Source organism: Protopterus annectens, chromosome 15.part0 (assembly GCF_019279795.1).
Source record: "Protopterus annectens isolate FY-2018-M chromosome 15.part0, PAN1.0, whole genome shotgun sequence".
Taxonomy (NCBI): Eukaryota; Metazoa; Chordata; order Ceratodontiformes; family Protopteridae; genus Protopterus; species Protopterus annectens.
In genome coordinates, this window is record NC_056749.1 from 376,678,853 (window position 1) to 376,704,508 (window position 25,656).

Genomic DNA, 25,656 nt, shown 5'->3' on the forward strand with positions numbered 1-25,656 from the left:
TCCCATGAGTGGAGGAGCTCCCTGGTCAGCCTCAGTAAGAAGCTGAGATCCCTTATCCTCCATAGCTAGCTACGAAAATAAAATTCCCACTAATTCCAAAGACAACCACAAAGCATTCTATAGCTATGTCAAGAATCTCAATGGCAACACCCAGATCTGCTCTGAGTTACAACACAAAGGCACGAAAATTACAGAACCAACTGATATTGCCAACATCCTGGCAGATAGGTTCAGTGCTAAATTTACCCCCCCCCCCTCCACTCCCTAAAGGGCCCATATCTATACAGGAAGAATGCAGAGTCCCTGTAATCACAACTACGCAGGTGAAAGCTGCACTCTCTAAAGCCAAAAACACAGCATCCATGGGACCGGACAACATCTCAGGCTGCGTTTTACATCAGCTTCAGAATGAACTGGCTCCCCACTTAAGCACCATGTTCAATAACAGCCTCACTTCAGGCGTTGTGCCCACTGAATGGCGCACAGCAACAGTTATCCCACTCCACAAAGGGGGAGCCACCACTGATCCCGGGAACTATAGACCTAATTAGCCTGACGAGCCTGGCCTGCAAAGCCATGGAACGTATCATCATGAAACTCATAAACAAAGACATTGGTAACCTCCAAACTCTGGATCCCACCCAGTTCGGGTTTGTGAAAGGCAGATCATGCCTCCTGAACCTGATCGACTTCTTTGAGGCAGTCACCAAAGCCGTAGATGAGGGTAAGGTGGTTCACATAGCCTATCTTGACCTCGCCAAGGCTTTCGACATCATCCCCCATTCTGGAATTATAGCTAAACTCAATAAACTAGGCATAAATCCCTACGTCACAAGATGGGTTGCCAGCTGGCTCACTGACAGAACCCACACTGTAAAAGTTGCAGACTCCAAATCTGACCTCAAACCAGTGACAAGTGGAGTACCACAGGGTTCCGTCCTGGGACCGCTCCTGTTTTGTATCTACTTCTCTAAAGTACAGGCTAACACAGAAGGCCTCTGGCTAACGAAGTTCGCAGATGACTGCAAACTAGGAGCCATAGTCAAGTCCCCAAATGATGTGAACATCCTACAGAAGGGCCTCTCTGAAACAGATGCCTGGTGTCAGAACCATGGCCTCAAGCTCAATGCCAAAAAGTGCAGTGTCATCCCCTTTGGTAAAAACTCTGTACCCATGAACTACCACATAGGCAGCAATCTACTTAACACCGAATGCTTGATAAGAGACCTTGGGACCCAGGTGGACAGTAGTCTCTCCTTTGATAGTCACATCGCCACAGTAGTCAGGAAGTCCTTCTACGTGGCACACCTCATCATAAAAGGGCTCTCATCCGGGAAAAAAAGAGGTCATCATTCCCCTCTACTCAACAGTCATTAGACCCACTATAGAGTACAACGCCCCTTTTGGAATGTACCTCACAAGACATCTGCAGCAGCTGGAAAGGCCACAGAAGTACCTCACAAAGAGGATTACTGGACTCAAACAAATGCCCTACACTGACCGCCTCAAAAAACTCCAGCTTTACTCCGTAGCATATCACCTACTCAGAGGTGATCTCTGCCTAACATATAAAGCTATGTCAAACCCAGAGCTGTTGGACATGCTACACTTAAAGAAATCCCAATCCCTCCGAGCTACACGGTCTAGGGACCTAAACCTTGTCACCACAATTAACAGGACATGCTGGAGGGATAGATTCCTATCCCAGAGACTTCCCATACTCTGGAACAGGCTACCCATCTATGTCAAGCAAAGTTCTTCATTAGCACTCTTCAAGAAAAATCTTTGAGTGGATGGGAAAAGTACAGTTTTGTACCTACCATAAATGTAGATGTTTGAGTGTACACCCTGCTGCAGTCATCACACTTGGGTTATCCTGTCGTCAGGTGGTCCCGCAGTCGGCCGGAATTCCAAAGTCTTGGTTCGGCTTCGGTTGCTGTCGCTTCTTCCCTGACGTCAGTGCGCCAGGGGTATATATGATGCATCCGACGCCATTTTCTTCAGTTTTTCTTGCCCCAGATGTCAGGTGCCCCCAAAAAGGTGGTCAGTAATTAGTACCAATTTATGAAGTTTTAGCACAAACACAAAATCCCTCTAGCTATAAGCAAATACATCAGGAAGGTTTTGTAGAGATTTAGCCAGTTAGATCAGTGGGGATGGAGGGAGGGTAACCTGGACTGCAGCAGGGTGTACACTCGAACATATACATTTATGGTAGGTACAAAAAGTACAGTTTTGTACTTACCATAAATGTAGATGTCCGATAGGTATGCATCTGCAGTCATAACATATGGGTTGTCCTGCCTCAGGCAGCCCTTCGGTCGGCCGGATTCCAAAGTCTGGGTCTGGCCTCAGCTGATGTCGCACTTCACCCGACATCAGAGCTTCTGGGGTATAAAGGCATCAGCCGACGCCATTTTCCTCAGTGTTTCTTGCCCCAGATGCCAGGTGCCCTCTAGGAAGGCTAAATTTGGATAAATGTAGAAAATTCCAAACAGTAGTAAGCAAAATATATATATACATATATACATACAAACAAATACACCATAATAGATTCCCCCAGCTAGCTAAAAGAGGGGTAAGCACCCTAGGAATACCACAGAGGGGAAGGAGGGTGGGTAATCCTGACTGCAGATGCATACCTATCGGACATCTACATTTATGGTAGGTACAAAACTGTACTATGTCCTTCAAGGATGCATCTGCAGTCATAACATATGGGTAGAATACCATAGCCAAACTGGAGGAGGAGGCACTAAGATAATGATGGTGTAGTTAAGATCCCCTGTAAAACTGCAGTTGCAAAACCTGCTCGGGATCTGGAGTATAAAGGAAGATTGTAATGCTTGGCAAATGTATGCACGGAGCTCCAAGTAGCAGCTTCTAAAATGTCTTTGGTAGCCACTCCTCGTAGGAAAGCTGTAGTGGTGGCTGTGGCTCTTGTGGAGTGAGGCCTGATATTTTCAGGAGTTGTCTTTCCATGAAAAGAGTAGCAGAATTGAATGCAATTTCCTATCCATTTTGAAATTGTCTGTTTGGAAATTGCTTTTCCTTGCACTCCTGTTGCATAGGCTACCAGAAGCCGGTCAGTTTTTCTGCTGGTTTTAGTTCTGTCCAGATAGTAGTGTAGTTGTCTGTGTACATCCAAGGTGTGCAATAGTTTTTCCCCCCTGTTCTGTGGGTTAGGGAAGAACGTAGGCAAATGAATAGCTTGGTTCAATGATACCCTGGATACCACCTTTGGCATGAAAGTAGGATTGGTTCTCAGAGACACTCTATCCTGGTGAAAGATAAGGAAAGGCTGCACTGCCATTAATGCCTGTAACTCGGATACCCTTCTTGCTGAAGTGATTGCTAGAAGGAAAGCAGTTTTCCAAGATAAGAACTGTAAGTCTGCTGATGCTGCTGGTTCAAAAGGGGGAAGTGTTAATTTTTCCAGCACAAAATTGAGATCCCATGCAGGCAGAGGTGGTTTCCTTGGAGGTTTTACATTTTTGATCCCTCTTAAAAATTGTCTGAGGAGAGGGTGAGAGAAGATAGGAGGATCCATGTTGTACTGTGCTGAAATTGCTGAAGCATGAATCTTAATGGAGGAGTAGGACAGGCCATTGTGGAACAGTTCTGCTAAGTATTCTAGGATGTGTGCTAGGTTTGCCAGTTTGACATTTGTACCCTTTGATGCACTCCAAATGAGGAATCTCTTCCATTTAGCTGAGTATGTTTTTCTTGTGGAGGGTCTGCGAGCCTCCAGGATAATGTCCTTGACCCTCTGAGATAAAACTGTTTGGTTTTGTTTTATGCAATTTTCCAGGCAGTTAGCTGCAGCGTTTTCAAGTTTGGATGCAGGGTCTTGTAGTTGTTCTGCGTTAGAAGCAAAGGCCATAGAGGTAGAGGCCATGAGTTCGTTCGAGACATGCTTCTCAGTAGCGGATACCAATGCTGCCTTGGCCAGTCTGGAGCTATCAGAATCACCTTTGGCTGTTCCTCCCTGATCTTCAGTAGAACTTTGTACATCAATGGGAGAGGTGGGAAGGCATACACTGTCAGGGCCTTCCAGCTGAAAGAAAGGGAGTCCACCCTCCAGGCTTGTGGGTGGTATTCTCTTGAGCAGAATTTCTTCAGTTGGTGGTTGAGTGGGGAGGCGAACAGGTCTATCTCTGGCATTCCCCATTTCTTTGTTATGTTTTTGAAGATGTCTGGATGCAGCATCAATTCGTGAGCATCCATGGTAGTTCTGCTTAAGCTGTCTGCTAGTGAATTCTCTTTTCCTGGTACGAATTTGGCCTGCAGTTGAATGTTGAGATTCAGGCCTAGGTTCCACAGGTCCATTGCCATCCGGCATAGAGGGTAGGAATGCGTGCCTCCCTGTTTGTTGATGTACCACATGACTGTGGTATTGTCTTGTCCTTATCAGCAGATGTCCTTGCTGGAGGAATGATTTGAATGCCTCGATTGCATGCTTCACTGCCAGCATCTCCTTTAGATTTATGTGTAGATTCAGCTGGTCTTGAGACCATAGGCCTTGGATACACTTGTCTTCCATGTGTGCCCCCCAGCCTTGGTCTGAGGTGTCCGTGGTGATGGTCTGCCTTGGTTGTGGTTTGTGGAAAGGCAATCCTCTGTTGGTCTGGCAGGCCTGAGCCCACCACAGGAATTCTTTTTTCAGGCATGGAATGATTGGTATCATGGTTTCTAGACTGTGTCTGTGTTGAGACCATACATTCCTTAGGTACCATTGCAATTTTCTCATATGCAACCTGGCATGCGGGATCAAAATTATGCAAGATGCCATGTAACCCAGGGCCTGCAGGACTTTCCTTGCAGTAAGCTGAGTTTGTCTTGTCAAAGCCATGAAGTAGACTGGGAGTTGCTTTTGTTTTTCTTCTGTGAGAAAAGCCATCTGAGTTATTGTGTCCAGTTCTGCACCCAAAAATGTTATCCTTTGTGATGGCACTAGTCTTGACTTCTGGATGTTGACTGTGTATCCCAAGGCTTGTAACAGTTGTATGACATAGGCCAAATCCTTTATTATTTTTGTCTTGTTGTCCACTTGTATTAGGCAGTCGTCCAGGTATGGGTAGATCTGAATTCCCTGAAGCCTGCAATGTGCAATTACTGATGCCAGGCATTTTGTGAATACTCTGGGCGCAGTAGATAAGCCAAAGGGCAATGCTGAGAATTGATAATGCTCTGATCCTGCAAGAAATCTGAGGTGTCTTCTGCAATCTGGTCGTATAGGGACGTGCAGGTATGCCTCCTTGAGATCTAGAGTCACCAGCCAAGACTCCTTGCCCAACATGGGAAGAAGTTGCTGTAGGGTCAGCATCTTGAATTTTGGTACAGTGAGATATGTGTTTAGTGCGGACAAGTCGAGAATAGGCCTTCATTGAGTTTCTTTTCTTGGTACAAGGAATAGTCTGGAGTAAAATCCTTGGCCTTGTTCCATAGATGGCACCCTTTCTATTGCTCTCATCCTTAGTAAGTTGATGATTTGTTTTAGAGCCTCTGGTTTCTGGCTTGGTGGAAGGTTTGGCATTCCTCTCTTTTGGTAAAGTGTGGAAGTGAAACCTGTAGCCTTTGTCTATTGTTTGCAATGTCCATTTGTCTCCTGTAATGCAATGCCAGTTTTTTGAAAATAAAGCTAACTTTCCGCCCAAGGGTGCTTCCAGTTGCTCCCTGGTAGGCGGAATCAGAGCCAAGTCATTGTGTCTGTCCTGTGGAAGTGGTTGTAGTCGTAGCTGTGGCGGTACTCCTCTGGTTGGCAGGTTGTCACTGACGACCCCTGTAGGCACCCCTTGATTGACCTCTGCCTCTTGGGTGTCTATTTCTGCCTCTCTGTGCTCTGGAGGTGTCTGGAAAGGACCAATTCTTTGAAGGCCAGTTTCTGCTGAACCTCGGAGGTTGGACCTGCAGAAAATCCTTGACTGTTTTCACAGATTTAGCTTTTTCTTCCACTTTCTTTAGAATCTCCTGTGCAGGGGAGCCAAATAAACTTTGTTTCTCCATAGGGGCATCTAGGAGTTTAGACTTGACATGGTCTGGCAAGGATTGCTCTTTAGCCAGGCATGCCTTCGAATCACTGCTCCAGTCATAGCTGATCTAAATGAAGCCTCCAGTGCATCATAGCCACATTTTAAGAAATGATTACTGACCTGCTGAGAGTTGTGTACCAAATTCTGAAGGGACTTACGGTCTAAAGGTTCAGGAGAGGAAAGCTTTTTATTCAGCTGATCTAACAAAAATTCCTGGTACTGTATCATATGGAATTGACAGTTTAAAGCCCTGGCAGAAAGAGTAGCAGATGTATAAACCTTTTTTCCCCATCTCTCTAATGCTCTTGACTCTCTTTCAGAGGGTAGGGGGTTTTTGGCAGTGGCAGCTGCAACACCCTTTGGGCCCTGAGAAATAGCTTCTGGGTCTGCAGCATGGGCCTTATACAAGTGGAAGTGAGAGTCAGGGACCCTGTAATATCTGTCAGGTTTGGCAGGGGCCAGGGGAAGAGAATCAGGGGCAGAACTGACATCATTGTATGCATCATCAACAACTGATAGTACAGGTGGTATGGCTAAAGGCCTATGCTGTGGCAAGTGTAAAAAAGTCCTTAGCCTTTTCCTAGAATCAGAAAAATCCTGACCCTGCCATTGAAAGTGTTCCCTCATTGAGTGTAAAGTCTCCCCAAAGGAAAATTCTTCTGGGGGGGAGGCAGAAGGAATTGAGTCTTCTGCATCCGAATCCTCATAAGGTGAGTATGGTCCTTCCTGATGGTCTGATAAATCTGATCCATCCGAGGAATAATCAGAGGAGAGAGGTTCAGGGGGTTCAGTCCTAGGCCTTTTGTCAGGAGGAGGTTGTGAGGCCCTGTCTGGGTGAGGTTGGAATCCCCTAATCAGAGATATAAGGTCCTCAGCAAGGCTGAGAATCTGAGAACTTGAGGAAGGTCTCTGAGAGGAAGATTTTGTTGGTAAGGCCTTGGAAATTTTAGCTGCTTTAGCCCTGGAGAAGGCCTTAATAGACATAGAAGCAGGGGGCCTAGCTGCCCCACGTGCAAGAGTGGAAATGTCCAACGGAATGGTATCGGACAATTCTTGTGCGCCTGCTTCTTCGGTAGGAATTTCTGTAGCCAACTCAGCCGGGGCCTCTCTGGCCTCGGTTGTTGGAGGCATGTTTTCGGCAGAAGGAAGAACCGAGGACTCGGTTTCAGCCGAAACAGAGACACTCGCGGTAGGCCTAACCGTGGTTTCAGCCGAAACCGCGGGCCATGAGTGTCGGTCCTTTTCCTTGCGTTTTTTGGCTAGATGTGTAGTCGGAGTCTCCGACGGCATTTTATATGCAAAAGCAGATCCAAAAAACTCTTCTGCAAACTCCGACCAACGTCTAAGTGTCCGTCGGTTGAAGGAAGCACAGGCTAAACAAGCTGATACGTCGTGGTCTGGGCCTAAGCAAGGAAGGCAGTAAGAGTGGAAATCCTTATGAGGTATTTGTTTCCCACAAGTTAAACAATTATTTACTTTGTCTGACATCGGCTGAGGCAAGAAAGAGTCCCCAACGGGGTACTTAGCTTTTTTAGAAGTCTTCGGTAGCTGAAATCTCTGGATCTGACCGACCAGCACTTGTGAACAGCTTCTACTTCGGGCACCGCGCGGCAAGAAAGACTGGGGAAAATGGCGTCGGCTGTGAGGCAGGACAACCCATATGTTATGACTGCAGATGCATCCTTGAAGGACATCTGTACAATGTTCATCGTGTTACCCTGCTGCAGTCATCACACTTGGGTAGAATCCCAAAGCTAAGGATGGGTGGAGGAGTCATAGAGGGTTAGAGGAGGCTATAAGGCCCTGCAGAACTGCAGTGGTGAAGCCAGCTCTCGTCTTAGAGTAAAGTGGTAAGTGGTAGTGTTTGGTGAAGGTGTGTACAGAACTCCAAGTTGCAGCTTCCAAAATCTCCTTGGTTGGAACCCCCCAGAGGAAGGCTGTAGATGTAGCTGTTGCCCTGGTAGAGTGGGGCCTAATGGTAGCAGGAACTGGTTTTCCATGATGGGTATAGCAAAAATAAATGCAATGTCCTATCCATTTGGAAATGGTTTGTTTTGATATAGCCTTCCCTTGTGAAGCTGTAGCATAGGATACAAAGAGCTGGTCAGATTTTCTGAAAACCTTAGTTTTATCCAAGTAGTAACGAAGTTGCCTGTGAATGTCCAAGGAATGCAGGAGTCTTTCTCCTTTGTTCTGTGGATTTGGGAAGAAGGTGGGTAAGTGGATGGTTTGATTAAAAGCCACACTGGAAACCACCTTAGGTATGAAGGAAGGATTAGTTTATAGAGAAACTCTGTCTTGATGGAAAATGAGGAAAGGTTCCACTGCCATTAGTGCCTACAGCTATGAGACTCTTCTAGCTGAAGTTATTGCTAGCAGCAGGGCAGTCTTTCATGATAGAAACTGTAGATCTGCAGAGAAAGTTGGTTCAAAGGGAGGTAGCGTAAGTTTTTACAGAACAAAATTGAGGTCCCATGTTGGTGTAGGTGCTTTCCTGGGGGGGGGGTCTAATGTTTTTTGCCCCTCTGAGGAACTGCCTTAGAAGTGGATGTGAAAATAAGGGTGGATCCGTGTTGTAGTGGGCTGAAATAGCTGATGCATGGATTTTAATGGAAGGAAAAGAAATTACTTTGTGCAACATCTCAGTTAAGTACTATAGAATCTGAGGCATGTGAGGCTGGAGAGTGTTTTGGCCTTTAGCTTGGTTCCAGGCGCAAAATCTTTTCCATTTGTCTGAGTAGGCCTTCCTGGTGCTGGGCCTCCTAGCTTCCAGAAGAACATCCATAACTGCTTGGGAAAGAGGAGCTGGCTGGATGCTTAGGTGATTTGCCATGCAGCCAGATTTAAGGTTTTGAGCTGGCTGTGTAGAATCTGATTGTTTTGCTGTGTGAGCAAATGAGCAATTTGTGGCAAAATCCAAGGTGGGCCCTGGGATATATTCCTTAACAGTGGGTACCAGTGCTGGTGTGGCCAGTCTGGGGCTATGAATATCAGTCGTGGTCTCTCCTTTCTGACTTTCAGAAGCACCTTTGTGAGGAGAGGCAATGGAGGGAAGGCATATACTGTCAGGTTTTTCCAACTGAATGAGAGTGCGTCCACTTTCCAAGCTTGATGGTGAAGTGTCCTTGTACAAAATTTTGTTAGCTGATAGTTTTGGGGCCTTCCTGTGTAATCATTGCAAATACTTGTGGATCCAGTTTCCACTCGTGGGGATCCATGATGTTTCTGCTGAGGTTGTCTGCCAATGTGTTCTTTTTTCCTGGCAGGAATTGAGCTTGTAACTGAACTTGGTAAGCCAGTGCTGTGTTCCACAGGGTCATTGCTTGCCTGCATAGAGGGTAGGAGTGTGTACCCGTTTGTTTGTTTATGTACCACATTACTGTGGTGTTGTCCGTCCTTATTGTAAGTTGTCTTGGATGTAATAGGTTCTTGAAGGCTGTCAGAGCATTCTGTACAGCTAGCATCTCTTTTTGATTGATGTGCAGATTTCTTTGATCTGCAGTCCATACGCCTTGAACGCACAGTCCTGCCATGTGTGCCCCCCAGGCGTAATCCGATGCATCTGTTGTCATAGTTTGCCTGGTTGGGGGGCAAGGTGAAAGGCTGACCCTTGTTGAGGTGACATGCCTGTGACCACCACAGAAACTCCTGTTGTAGGCAAGGAATGAGAGATATCATTGTGTCCAAGCTGTGGCTGTGTTGAGACCATACGCTTTTTAGGTACCACTGTAATTTCCTCATATGCAGCTTTGCAAATGGTATTAGTAGTATGCAAGATGCCATGAAGCCCAAGGCCTGCAGAATTTTTCTTGCAGGGAGTAGGGTCTTTGTTGCCATTGTTTTGAAATATTGAGTCAGTTGTAGTTGTTTGTCTGGCGTCAGATAAGCCTTCTGGGTCATTGTATTCAAGCTGGCACCCAGGAATGTCATATTTTGTGAGGGTACTAGTTTTGATTTCTTTTCATTTACTGTGTACCCCAGGCAAGTTAGAAGATGTTTTACAAAAGCTAGATATTGTAAGAGGATGTCCTTGCTTTCTGCTTGGATGAGGCAGTCGTCCAGGTATGGGTATATTTGAATTCCTCCTTGTCTGCAGTATGCAATTACTGGTGCCAGGCATTTTGTGAAGACCCTGGGTGCAGTAGATAAGCCAAAGGGCAGAGCAGAGAACTGGTAATGGGTTGAACCTGCAATGAAAGGGAGGTATCTTATGCAACTTTGTCTGATAGGGACATGGAGGTATGCCTCCTTGAGGTCCAACGTCACTAGCCATGCTTTCTTGCCCAACATGGGAAGAAGCTGCTGTAGTGTTAGCATCTTGAATTTGGGTACTTGTAAGAAGGTGTTTAGAATTGAAAGGTCTAGAATTGGTCTCCAGGCATTGTCCTTTCTGGGGACTAGAAAGAGTCTTGAGTAAAATCCTTGGCCTTGCTCTCGTGTAGGTACCAGTTGAATGGCTCTCATATCCATGAGGGTTGTAATTTGTTTTTGTGCCTCTGCCCATTGATTTTGTGGCAGGTTTGGCATTCCTCTTTTCATTGGAAGGTGTGGAAATGGAATCTGTATCCTCGTGAAATTATGTCTAGGACCCATTTGTCCTTTGTGACAATGTGCCAGTTGTCTGAAAAAAGTGCGAGTTTTCTTCCCAAGGGAGCTGCCAAGAGAGTGTTGCTTGGCCAGATGTGGTGCAAGTCATTGAGTTTGCCTTCTGGTAGTTTGGGACCTGTCTTCTCCTCCCTTCTGTGTTGCAGTGCCCCATTGTCGAGGTTTGTATTGGGCTTGTGGTTGTCCTCTGCCTCTTGGACGTCTGTATTTACCCCTCTGTGGTCTGTCAGTAGCTGGAAAGGACCAATTCTTAGTTGGCCAATTTCTGCTGAAGCGAGGGGGCTGTACCTGTAGAAAATCCTTGACTGTCTGCATAGATTTTGCCTTATCCTCCATTTTCTTTAAGACAACTTATGCCTTAACTCCAACTAGAACATCCTGCTGTAAGGGATCATCTAGAAGCTTTGCTTTAACACGATCAGGCAGAGTTTGTTCCTTTAACCAAGCATGTCTACTTATAACAGACCCAGTGACAGCTGTTCTGCAGGAAGCCTCCAAAGAATCAAAACCACATTGTAAAGTATGCTTGCCCACCTGTTCAGTTGCATGCAACAGATCCTGCATTTCTTTCAATTCAGACTGTTGAGGAAGTGTGCTCATTTTTTGTTTTAGCTGTGACATTAAAAATTGCTGATATTTTAGCATGTGCAATTGGCAATTTAGTGCTCTCATAGCTAGAGTGGCTGAGGTGTAAACCTTTTTCCCCCACCTGTCTAGTGCTCTGGAGTCCTTTTCAGAGGGTACAGGATTTTTTGCCATAGAAGCCTTAGCCCCTTTGGGACCCTGGGAGATGGTCTCTGGATCAGCAACAGGGCTTTTATAAAGGAATTTGTGGGAATCAGGCACTCTATAGTATCTGTCTGGTTTGGCTGGAGCAGGAGGCAGAGAATCTGGGTTCAAACTAGATTCTAAGTAAACATCATCCACAATGTCTAAAACTGGGGGGATGGCAAGTGGTCTGTGCTGGGGGAGTAAAAGAAAAACTCTGAGCCTTTTCTTTGAGTCAGAGTAGTCCTGACCTTCCCAGTGAAAATGTTCCCTCAGTGTGTAAAGTTTCCCCAAAGGAGTAGTCTTCAGGAGGAATCCTCAGCATCAGAACCTTCATAAGGGGAGAAGGAGTAATCTTGGTCCTCAGAGGAGTCTGAGGAAATAGACACTTGATCAGAGGAGGCATAATCCTCCTCTTGTTTAGGCCTTTTGTCGGGTGGGGGTTGGGAACCCCTGATTAAAGAGATCAAATCTTCAGCCATTTTAAGCATCTGTTTCTTAGGCATGGGGCCTTGAACTGGAGACTGAAGTGCAGTCTTTTTAGGTTTAATAGTAGTCTTAAGCTTAGAATACGTTTTTATGGTGAGCGTTGTCGGTCTGAAGACGCCTTCAGAAACTGAAGGTGTTTCTGCAGCACCGACATCTCTTTCTGCAGAGTCGTCGGTAGGGGCTAAACAAAATGGCTGCGTCGGCCTAGCGCTCTCCGCCAAAGGCTCCGAAGTGGTCTCGGGTTCCAAATCTGCGGAAGTCAGGTGCTGCGTCGGAGCCTCACTGACGACCGGTGAACCGGAGACCGTTCCAGCCGAGGCCTCGGAGTCTGGCTTGGGCCTAGGCTGCCTGTCCTTATCCTTGCATTTTTTGTGCACGCCGGTAGTCGGTTGCTCCGACGGCATTGTGTGGTTAAATTTTCTACCGAAGTAGTGTCGTGCAAAATCAAAGCGTCTTTTTATAGTACGCTTATTAAACCTAGCACAAAAATGACAACCAGTGACGTCGTGGTCTGGGCCTAGGCAAGGTATGCAGTAAGAATGAAAATCCTTATGAGGTATTTGCTTCCCACAAGAAATACAATTGTTAACTTTTTCTGACATCGGTCTGAGGTAAGGAAAGTTTCCCCAATGGGGTACTTAGCTTTATTGAAGGCTACTGATCTGAAATTCGACTTTGAAAATCTCAGGAGTCAGCCGACCGGCACTTGCAAACTGCTTCTGCTTCGGGCACCGCGCGGCAAGAAAGACTGAAGAAAATGGCGTCGGATGCATCATATATACCCCTGGCGCACTGACATCAGGGAAGAAGCGACAGCAACAGACGCTGGACCAAGACTTTGGAATTCCGGCCGATTGCAGGACCACCTGACGACAGGATAACCCAAGTGTGATGACTGCAGCAGGGTAACACGATGGACATTAGGAAATACACCCCGGGGATCACTTCTGTGTCTCTGCTCGACAGTGGCACTGGAAAATAACTTTCTTGGGTGGCGTAAGCCAGAGAACCTTGTTGGCTAGGCTTACGTAGGCCCTTGGGCCGATAGCCTAGTACCTACCTATGAACCGATGAAGAAAAGAATTGATGATCTTTTGTATGAGATGCTGATGAATAGGAGTATAACCAAAGAGCTCTATGATTTTTTCATAGTAGAACATCCTTTGGTGCCCAGTATTAGTGGACTACCCACGATACATAAAAACTGTCTAAAGCCACCATTACAACCAACTGTAGCAGGAAGAGGTTGGTCGACAGAACCTCTGTCGATTTTTTAGAGGAAGAACTTAAGAAACTCCTACCGAGAGCCACTACAGTTATTAAAGACACAGCACAATTTTTACATCAATTATATGAAGTAATGGAGAGTAGGAAGGACTATCATACCCTATATTTAGTGACAATGGATGTACATAGTCTTTTCACGTCAATAGCAAATTTGTATGCTATTGAAGTGTTTCGAAATATACTTAGAGGAGAAAGAAAAGATTAGTCTGTGATCTGTAGTTTACTTGAAGTGGTCTTGGAGAATAATGTTTTCAATTATGACAAAAATTACTATTGGCAAAGGTGGGGAGTGGCCATGGGCACCCCTGCGCCAATAGTTATGCAAACTTGGTTCTGGCATACTGGGAGAAAGAATGGAAACTGGATGCGACTAATTTCTGGAATGAGAACATCATTCTACACAACAGATTTGTGGATGATATCTTCCTCTTGTGAGAAGGGCAGGAACAAGGAGTGAGAGAATTTGTTGAATATCTAACAAAGACAACTACCTTTCTGAAGTTTGATCTTCATTTATCTAAAAAAGAAGTTGAGTTTTTGGATGTCAAGGTGATGCTGGACAGCAAAGAAGTTATTCACACTATGCACTTTAGAAAGCCGATGTGGCGCAACCATATGTTGCACTATTCTAGTATGCATCAGAGGCATATCTTTTGGAATATTGTTGACAATCAGATCAAACGTATATCTAGGCTGTGTACTAATGATGAGGTGTTTCAACAGGAAGAAGCTAAATTGGTTCAAGATTTCAAAGAATGTCGCTACACTATTGGTCCCAACCAGAGGAAACAAGCTAATGAAGTCAAATTCTATATCCGTTGTAATCATGCGTGCTGCCCTGACGAGTTGTCCTTTTACTACCGATTTTTTCTGGTGTGTTGGATGTTCACTGGAGAAGTGTAAGAATTTATTGGAATAAGTTGATTTCCTAAAGATACTCGCTTCATAGCATTCATTTAATGTATTCTTGCTCAACTTCACATCCAAGTAAGCAATGGATTCTTCATTGAACGTATGAGTAAATCGCAAAAAATTGGTACTCCTGTTAAATAAATTTAACATGTCTATTGCATGATTTTCATCTCCTTGAAATATTATTAGAATGTCATCTATGAATCTGGCATAGAATATTATTTTGTCCTTGAAAGACATATTATTGAAAATGTAATTCTTCTCCCAATAGGACATGACTAGATTCGCAAAGCTTGATCCGCATGGGGATCCCATCGCAACTCCTTTCGTTTGTTTATAGAATTGCTTATCAAATAAGATGAAATTATAGGACAAGATTATATCCAGCAATTCTCCTACAAGAGCTATTTCATCTGATTGTGTGTATTTATTTCGTATATTTTCTAATACCCATTCAATACCTTGTTGGTGAGGAATACTAGTGTAAAGTTCCTTCACGTCTATTGAGATAAAATTATTTTCTTGCTGGTAATTTAAATTGTTAATCTTCTCCAAAAAGTTCCATGAATCCTTAATAACCCATTCATCCTTGATAACAAATTTCTTAAGGATCAAATCCACATACTTGGCACAAGCATATGTGGAAGAATTTATACCGTCCTCTATTGGTCTAAATGGTGGATCCTGAATACTTTTGTGGATTTTTGGAACTCCAAAGATTGTTGGTACTTTTGGGGCTTCTATCATTAGATAGTTAAAAAGATGTATATCAATTCTCGCTTCTATAAACAATGCATTCAGCAAGCTTTTAATGAATTGATTGGCTTTGTTATATTCATTAATTGATGATTCCTCATAGACGTCTGATGTAAGATGAACGGTTAATTTGTTATTATAATCCACCATATCCATTATAACTAGCTCTCCTCCTTTATCTGGATTCATGATTCTAACATCAGCTGAGGTTAATAAATTAAGATGGTCTCTCTCATCTTTGGATAAACTGTAAGAGTATCTTTGCTTTTTCTGATGTAATTGCCTTAAGTCTATTTCAAACATTTTTTCAAATGTGTGAAGTATGTGTAAGGGTGGATTATAACAACTAGCTACTCTCAATGGATTATTGGCTGGACCCTGATTACCCAAAAGTTGTTTGAGATTCAGTTTCCTTGCAAATAATTTAATATCACATATAGTATGAGCTATGTCCATCTTACTAGAAGGTACAAAGGTTAACCCTTTTGCTAAAATATTAGCTAATTGTGTGGTAACAATGAATGACAAAAAATTATACACTGTGAAGTCTTGCTGTGTGTTTTTAACTAGTACCAATCCATTTGGTTCTATATCGGATGTTATCTCCTGTGATTGTGATATTTCCTCCTGTTCCATTACTTTCTTTGGTTTTGTTGTGGAAAACCGTGTCCAGAATTGGATGTGGATGATTGTTGATTGTTGTTTCCATTCTTGTTGTAGTTATTATTTTGATTATTAGTGTTACGTTGCTTTATTCTATCACTTCTCCTGATGTTATCTTCCTGTACCTCATCTATATGGGCATTAGCATGCATATCTTGTTCTTGTGATTCTGCTTCAGATGTTACAACTAGATTGTAACTAACTGTCTCTTCTGTTTGTATATTACTGAGTGAATGGTACTTTGCCTGCACATGTGCCTTGGGAGGTGGAGGGTATGCCATACCAGTTTTATATTGAGCTTGATCTCTTTGCAATTTTTTGACCTTATTGGCTCTTATCTTTTGCAAATGCTGTTCGATGCTATGGAAGCATCGTTGATAGTCATACTTATATCTTAAAAAATCAACATGTTGTTTAATTTGTTTGTCTATATTTTCTATTTCACATTCCAAATCTTTCATAGTTAACGTATAGTGCTTTATCATTGTCTCCAATAAATGCATTCCGTTTTGGTTAAAAAATTTAATCAAGTCTTGATGGAATATAGAACCTGGGATGAAGCCCGTATGGTATCTCCAGGTTCTGAGTCCCTTAGGAACTATTTCTAATCTCAAACATTCATGAAAGTATTCGATTTCCAAACCTAGTTTCTTATATTTCAACATGTTCGAATCTAAGATATTCAATAACTCTGACACTGGTGCTTCTCTTTCATTTTCTTGTGCTGTTCCATTACTTGTAGTATTGCTTTCCCATAAACCCGTTGGTGCCATTAACCAGTCTTTCAAATTAATTGTTGAATTAACTGGTAGGGGCAAAGCACGTGATTGGTTATTAATGGGTGATGCATTATTCTCTATTGATTCAATAATATTATTAGTGCCATCTTCCAGTAAGATCCTGTTGTCCTTATTTATATTGGACATCTGTGTTTGTTGTGGCTGTTGTTCTGATAATATAGTTACAGCTGCTCTTTGTGCAGATTTAACTGGATTGATTCTTTGTCCTGGTGTAATATCTCTGCCTTCCGCTTGCCCCATATCATTGCATAATGAACAATTCTGTTCTACCTGTCTGTGCTGCTCCGTTGTTGACGCGACCATTCGGTCCTGTTGTTTCTTGCTTTGCTGCGCTGCCATTACTAAGTCAAGCCTCTCATTGATATGGTCAAGTTTTTGGGAGAGAAGCTGAACTAATAAACTAAGTTCATTAGCCGATCCACTCTCTCCATCTTGTGAACGATTAAAAATCCCAGGTGTATTATCCAGCGAGTTACCCGGTGTGCTATTAGCCATAGCGGAAACAAAAAGAAAAACAAACAAAAAAACTCCGTACTGTTTAAAAATACAAAACTGTTCCGCTAAGGCAAAAAGCAACTCGGCGCTTTATTAAAACTTTAAACGTTAAAATATTTCAAACGTTTTTCGTTTAAAGCAATGTTTAAACTTCTTCAGAAATTGGCAAACATCAGCATACTTTAAAGCATTTGCTTATATAAGAAGCAGTTAATGAGTGCCCGCCAAAATTCAAACCAGTAAAATAATCCTTAAAGTCACAGTTCTTACTTTGAAACATAACTTTTAAATTAAACATAAAAGCGTATTTATATAAATTATATTCTCAATTTTAATTTTTAATTGTATTCTTAATTAAAATTTCCTGGGTTAGGTATTAATTTATTTTATTATCTACGTTTATAACATTAATTATAAAATGTAAAACAAATAAAAATGAAAATGAATATCAGACGTCTTGAAAGCACATTCTTACTAAATAATACGACATCCTAACAATTCATTTAAAATAATAAGGCCTTAGATATGTGCAGCGAGTTAGGCAGAGCAATCGCTAATAATACAGATGTCATAAACAATTCATACTATTAGTTAAAAATAAAAATTTATTTTTATATTTTTTATATTTATACTTTATATTTATACTTTATACATAAACTCATCAGCTAGCTCATGAAGTAATCATTAGGATTGATTATTAACTGGTATTCAATTGAAAATTTTTCATATATATAATTATACTTATAACCAGAAACCAATCCTACTTGCCAAATAGTTAAATATTGATAATTTAAAATATCTTATATGTCAATATCTATCTAAATTAAATTGAAATGAAATGAGATAGGTATTTTATCACAAAATTGTTCACTTTATGCAACACTTTAAATATTAATATTATACATAATATTGTAATAAAAATGTTATACCCTGTTTTATTATATTGATATTAGTAATCTATGATTATATATGATTAATTATCTTTCTAAGCTTCTTAATTTTAACAAGCTCATGATTGAGCATTTTTCGTTCAGACCTGGGTAGGTGAAAGCATTGTGAAAATTCAGCTGCTCAGCTTTAGTTAGCATATAACACAGAAATGTGTTGTACACAAGGCTGAATTAGTCACAAATTCTTTACAACCATAAGCCAGGTGCAACCAGTCACAATGTAGTGAAAACAAGAGGATACCTGTATAGGTCTTAAAATATAATAAGAAACATTGCTAGTCAATAACAAGGTCTGGAAAGATAAAACTGTCACAAGCATCCACCCACACAAAGAAGAACAGACCTGCTCTGTACTACACCCACCTAATGGGTGCTTACAAGTCTCAGCACAAAGTTAGACAGATGTGATTAGTTTTGGTTCTGTAAGGTGAACCAAGATAAGTATAGGTGCAGATTTCCCCAAACCAACCAGAAAAGAACAGTTAAGGTTTCTCAGGAATAGCAAACACAGTGGTCTCCTCAAGCAAACTGTACAACTTTTTATCAATACTTTGAGATGGTACAGACTCATTCCCACAATCAATCAAGTTGCAGAGCAACACTCAACACCACAGGAACCACAATCTGTAACTGATCCCTAGTATGTATCATGGTGCAATCATCTGCTTTTTGACAACCATGCTACATAGGTTGCAAATTAACTTGAGTTTACACTACACTACACTAGTTATTGTCACTCATAATTACCACCTTTTCATTCACAAATGGACAGCAAGATTGTTTTATGCAAGGAACTGTATATCACACAAAAGAACAAGGATGTGTATGTCTACTCTAATGCAGTGTACAGAGGAAGGATGAAGCCATACAACAGTTGTGCAGTCTCCCAAAGGTCAATCAGAAACCATTACTGACACTGGTTGCAGTGACAGCTGTCCCCAAGTTAGTAGCAGGGCATGACAGCATTAAGCATCAAATGGAAGGGGGTGGGTAAACAGATGTATTATTTTTCTAAAATAACAACTCCTTTTCACATATTTTGTACTTCAGAAACACTGACCTTAAGGGCCACATTCTCCACCTTCATGATAAGGTCTTCTTGTCGTTTCCTCTTCTCTTGGGTTTCAAGCAGTTTAGATTTTAGATGATCAATTTGTTTCTGGAAGTCAAGTACTGGGATAAAAGTAGAAAGAAGAAAACATTATTTTAATGGTGGGTGGGTCCTCATAAAATTATACTTACTAAGCAAGCAAACTACAAAACGCTTATACCAGTCTTAATTGATACTAGCACTGCAGAAAATATTGGCCCCACGACACTCACAGCAGCAGTTGAAAAGTAATGGAAAAAAATGAACACGTACTTAGTGTACAACTTTTATTTAAATAGTTTCATCCTTAGACTTCTTCAGAACATATAAGTGAACAACATCAAACCAGAACATTTTTATACTCTTTCACATATGCTTAATGAGTCCAATTATCACATCAACCAATTAATCGATCTAATTTCAAACAATAAAAAATGAAGGAATGCAAAATCATTCTTGGTTTAAACACAATCTCCTGTTTCTTAAAAAATACTTTATTTATACCTTCATTCAAGCCAGGCTTTTTATCAGCTTCTAACTCAATTTGCCAATATGTTTCCCTTTGCTCTACGTAACTTTTATAATCCTCACCTCTCAAGTCTAAAGATACCTGTTCAACAATAGAAAAAAGAAATTTTATAGGTTGCACATGCTATAGAATGCTCATATAAAGTGTTGTTGTCATCAGACGTCTTTATAGAATATTGAAGTTCTCTAATTCTTTCTTGAAGTGTTCTAGCGGTCATACCTATATAAAATGCAGTGCACCCACTAAAAATACTAATATAACCCCCCTGGTTTTACATGTGAAATGACCTGGATTCCGAACAGTTCTTGGAAAAGTATGTACAGATATGAAGGGCCCTTCCAAAATGAATCTACACCACCTACAAGTACCACATTTGTAGAGTCCATAATTTTTATGGGTACTTGTAAGTACTAGGAATGTACTTACTACTTTCTATATGAAATAAATGTTTCAAACTGTGCTTATTTTGGTATACAAAATTAGGCTAGTCACCTACTATTTTGTACAACTCACTGTTAACCTCCAAGATTTTCCAATTATTTTGAATAATATTTTATCACATTGCTGTCCACTGTCATCTCTAAATTACATACCAATTTTTGATTTTATCCACTTTTTATTTTATTACTTTTAAATGGATATTTGAGAATAGGGGGTATTACTCATATCTCTTTTGCATAATGTTACTTGTCAATTCCTTCAAAAAATCCGTATAATAACCTCTGCCAATGAACATATCACTAATGAAGTTAAACTCTTGCTTTAATATACCATCCTCACTTGTCATTCTACTTGCAGGAATGAACAGTCTCTTAGGTATATTACAACTAATGAAAAAAGGATGATTACTTTTGTTGTGTAAGTAACTATTACGAAAAGTATTTTTTCTGTGTATTCTACTTTCAGACTTGTTACTAGTCATATTCCATTCTAAATGGATATCCAAAAAATTAACTTCACTCCCACTCTCACCTAATATAAATTTTAAGAAATCGGATCTAAAATTAAGGATGTCTAAAAAATGTTTAACTGTATCGTTGTTACCTTCAATAACAAAAACTAAATCAACAAACCTTTTGTAGTAACAGATATGAAATTCCACATGCATTTCTTGTAAAACCACAGTCTCCCACCACCCCATAACTGCATTAGAATTCCCTCATTTTATCTAAAAAATCCCATGAATCCTTTGTATAAGAATCAAGTTTTTGGACCAAAGGATTTAAGACAGAATCAATTACAAGAGAAATGTCTTCTGTAATACAACTGGGTGAAGAAACTATCGGCCTTGGTCCTTGGCTTTCGGTATTCCAAATAATACACAACTTTTGGTTTATACCCGTGTTGGTGGTGCTGCGGTAGTGTTGTCGCTTCACAGTAAGACGCTGTCCGGTTTCATTCTTAGCTAGAACATCTTCTACGTGGAGACATGTGTGAATGCGCGTACCTTCATTGAAGGTTGTGTGTCAGGCCTGGCAAGCCAGTACGTAAAAATCAACTGCCAATCATTAGCGGACCGCAGTTCCGCTGTGGCGACCCCTAACCGGGAAAAGCCGAAAGACACAAACAAACACAACTTTTGGTTTATCAACTACACAAAAGTTGCATGTTTCAAAATCAATGATTTCATTCATTAAATTGTCATATAAAAAAGCATGTATCTTCTTACACCCCTTATGTATATTCATTGGATTTTTTTTAGATAAAATGAAGGAATTTTTAATTGGGTTTAGGTTTGATGTAACCCAACATATTCTCCTTACAGCTGATGTTGTTTCTCTTTATACATCTATTCCCCACGAACAAGGTATTGAGAATGTTAGAGAATTTTTAAATAGATATTCAGAATTATCCAACCAACAAATTTTTATTGTGATATAATGGGATATATTGTTGGATAACAATTTGTTTATTTTCAATGGTAGATATTATAAACAAATCAAGGGGTTGCAATGGGGTCTCCTATATCCCCCATAATTTGTTAATACAGTTATGGGGTGGTGGGAGACTGCGGTTTTACAAGAACTGCATGTGAAATTTCAAATCTGTTAGTAGAAAAGGTTTGTTGATGATTTATTTTTTGTTACTGAAGAGAACAACAATACAGTTAAACATTTTGTAGACATCCTTAATTTTAGGTCAGATTTCTTAAAACTAGTATTAGGTGAGAGTGGGAGTGAATTTAATTTTTTCGATGTCCATTTAGAATGGAATATGAATAGTAACAAGTCTGAAAGTAGAATACACAGAAAAAATACTTTTGCTAACAGTTACTTGCACAACAAAAGTAATCATCCTTTTTTCATTAAGACATAATATACCTAAGGGACAGTTCATTCGTGCAAGTAGAATGACAGGTGAGGATGCTATATTAAAGCAAGAGTTTAACTTCATTAGTGATATGTTCATTAATAGAGATTATAACAGGGAATATTTGAAGGAATCGGCAAGTGACATTATGCAAAACAGATACGAGGTATACCCCCTTTTCTCAAACATTCATTTAAAAATAAAAAGTGGAGAAAATCAGAAATTGGTATGTAATTTAGATATGACAATGGACAGTAAGGTGATTAAAAATGTTATTTAAAATAATCGGAAAATCTTGGAAGGTTATAGTGAGTTGTACAAAATAGTAGGTGACAAGCCTAATTTTGTATACCAAAATAAGCACAGTTTGAAAGAAGTTATGTACTTACCATAACGTTCAATGTGAGTTGTTCATCTCGCTTTCATTCTTACAGATGGGTTTGGAGCCAATCCTCGGCTCCGAGTCGGCCTACTACAAAGCTCGAGGTCCTCAAATAGCTCGAGGCCAAGTCTGCATCCCATGATGCACCTAGAGTTGCATCAGATCTTGTTTGCTGTGTATAATAATGCCATATGTTATTCTATCACTCTATAAGAGAAAGCTATAGAAGGGTTGAGCAACCAGGAAGAATACAGCATCTCGGTCTTCGAAAAACCCTGGAGGGGTACAAGGGTGGGAGGTAAGAATGAAGGCGAGATGAACAACTCATATGGAATGTTATAGTAAGTTCATAACTTCTTTATGTGAAGTTGTTCTATCTCGCTGTTCATTCTTACAGATGGGTAGCGTCCCAAGCACCATCTATCTCGGGTGTCTCACGGGAGTAGGTTTTTGAGGACAGTAGACCCAAAGGAGGCCCTGTCAACTTTGTAATGAGTGATAAAGGTATGAGGTCATGACCAAGTGGCTGCTGCACAAATGTTATCTATAGGAAATCTAGCAGAAAAAGCAGAGGATGCAGAGACTGCTCTGGTAGAATAAGCCTTAATATTTTGTTGTAAGGGCATATTGGCAGATGAACAAGCAAACGTGATACAATCGGATAACCACTTAGAATTGTTTTTGCCACTGGCATACCTTTTCTGGAATCTGAAAAGGAAACAAAATGCTGTTCTGATTTTCTAAAGTCTTTTGTCCTATCCAAGTAGAAAATGAGCGGTCTATGAACATCAAGTTTGTGCAGCATATACTTGAAGTTGTTGGAGTGATTGGGGAAGAACATTGGCAAACCAATAATTTGGTTAAGGTTAGCTTCAGTACAAACTTTAGGCAAAAAGGAGGGATTAGTTCGAAGTGAGACTCAAAATCAAATAAGGAGGCTTAATGGACAAGGCTTGAAGCTCTGACACTGCGGGCAGAACAGATAGCTACTAAAAAGATCGTTTTGCATGACAAATATTTCAGAGCACATGAGGAAGCTGGTTCGAATGGAGGGAGAATAATGCGAGAAAGCATAAAATTTAGATTCCATGGGGTATACAGAGATTTCACGGGTGGTTTGAGATGAAAGGTCCCTTTGAGAAAGGCTTTGGATAGTTTGTGTGACATTATGTTCAATCCTTCATATCCAAGGTGAAAATCAGAGATAGCAGCAAGTTGAACCCAAACTGTTGCTGATGCAGCTCCTTTGTTGAAAATCATGGTCAAGAACTCTAGTTTAGAGGTCCATAGGGGCTAAGTAGGGATCAATGTTGTTTTGAGAGGCCCATATAGGACATTTTTTCCATTTGCTAAGGTATAGCTTCCTCACAGAGGATTTATGAGAGGATATTAGGATTTGCTGTGTCATTAGAAAGGTTATGAAACCTGGCTATGATGGGAATTGGAGCAGCCAAGCTATCAGCTTCAGGAAAAGAAGAGAAGGATGAAGTTCCCCCGACGAATGTGCCAGAAGATCTGGAACTGGGTCCAGAATACAGGGGTCCTCCAACTGATGAAGTTGAAAGAAGGGGAACCAAATCTGATGAGGCCAATGAGGGGCTATTAGAATGATAGTCCTACCCAGGGCTTTCACTTTCTGCAGTACTTTCGGTATCAACGGAATTGGTGGAAATGCATAGAGGAGACCCGGAGGCCAATCGTGTACGAGTGCATCCCTTGGGGCTTCTTCCGGAGGGGAATCAGGGCAAAGTAGCTTCTGCACTTCGTGTTCATGTGGTTGGCAAAAAGGTCGCAGCAAGGCTGGTCCCACCTGCGGAACATCCTGTCCGCTATTTCTTTCTTGAGGGACCACTCGTGAGGCAACAAAATTGCTCTGCTCAGCTTGTCTGCTAACATGTCGGATTCATGTTGGAGTTCCCTGGGATGTGCGTTGCTAACAGAAAGCGCTGGGTGGATGTAGCCCATTGCTATACTCTTAGGTCCTTGTGACAAAGGGGGTAGGACTTAGTTCCTCCTTGTTTGTTCAAGTACCAGACCACTGACATGTCTGTCTGAATCGCAATTGTACCCAGAGGAAGGGAGTCCTGGAAGTACTGCAATGCTAAAAGTACTGCTCTCCTCTCTAGGACATTGATATGCAGATGTGTCTCTTGATTGGTCCATGTGCCTTGGGCTATTCTTCCCTGAAAATGCCCCCCACTGAAAATGCCCCGCACCCTATCAGAGAAGCATCCATGGTCACTGTGGCCGCTGGTGGGGGTAGAACAAAAGTAGGTCCGACTATCCTCCCCGGAACCGACCAGAGAGTGTCGGCTTCTAGATTCCACGATCGGCACCGAGGACATCAGAGTAAACAGAGCCGAGGACACTGGCGCAGGTGTTGACTCCGAAGGCTCAATGATCATCAAGTCCGATTCCTCCGGCTCTGAAGGGCCAGTATGGCTCAGAGGAGGAAGAATAATAGATGGTAAAAGGGTTTTCAGTTCTGAAGCCATTTGGGTCGGAGCCGATAAAAATTTTGCAAAGGCTGGTGCCTGTAAAAGCTTCTGCACCACACGATCCACATCCAAATCAGAAGGGCTTATCGAAGACCGAGATGAGTGGATAGAAGGAGGTACAGACTGCAGGAGTGGAGACTTCGGCACTTCGGATAACGGTTCCAAAACCGGGGACCAGCTCCAAAAGTTAAGAGTCAGCTCCAAGGTCTGTGGAACCGACGTCAAAGATTTTTTTCATTTCTTTACCTCAGAAGTAGTAGAAGCCTTAGAAGACTGAGGATTTGCTGGACCCGTCCTGGTCGCTCACAGCTTCTGGAAAGGAAGGTTTAACTAAACCTCTGTCAATTAACGTTCTTGTTCTCTCCTGGAGAACCCTAGAAGAGAAAGAATGACAGATGGAGCAGCTTTTCCTGGAGATGCAATGCTACCAAACAATAAACACAATTTACATGACCGTCAGTGACAGACATTTTCTACCCACATTTAGGACATTTCTTAAACCCTGATTTAGGGTGTTTATCTTTATCATGGTCAGTCATACTGTAACACACAATGTCAATAGGGTGTTTAAAAAAGTACAGTTGTGTACACTTACCATAAATGTAGATGTTCGAGTGTTTTCACTATTGCAGTCATTACATTTGGGGTAATCTGCTGGCAGGTTGCCCTCAGTCAGCCTGATTAACAATGTCTTGGTCCTGCGTCGGTTGCTGTCTCTTCTTCCTTGACTTCAGGTCGTCAGGGGTATAAAACATGCAGCCAACGCCATTACATCAGTTTTTCTTGCCCCAGATGTCAGGTGCCCCCCAAATGGGGAGCCAAATATTTAAGTAATTAAAAACACAAAAATATACCTCCAAACAAAAGCAAATACACCAAAAAGGCTTTTAAGCATAGTAAAGGTAAGAAAAGGCACAATAAGAGAAAAAACAGGGAGTTGTAGGGAGGGTAACCAGGACTGCAACAGTGAATACACTCGAACATCTACATTTATTTTATTTTTATTTATTTAACATTTGTTGACCGGGAAAGTCCGACTAGGTTCCACAGATCCTGTTTTCAGTGGAGGCCCGGGGAGAAATGCTCCAGA

The 25,656-nt window shown here is 41.6% G+C and overlaps 1 protein-coding gene across 1 annotated transcript in view; it reads right to left on the reverse strand.

The window, feature by feature from the left end:
• Nucleotides 1–25,656, reverse strand: part of TAF7L (TATA-box binding protein associated factor 7 like) — a 594,912-nt gene that overhangs the window by 143,626 nt on the left and 425,630 nt on the right. Inside the window, exon 10 of the mRNA XM_044057271.1 lies at nt 18,818–18,930. Coding sequence (XP_043913206.1) covers nt 18,818–18,930 — 113 coding nt within the window. The remainder of the gene's footprint in view (nt 1–18,817; nt 18,931–25,656) is intronic.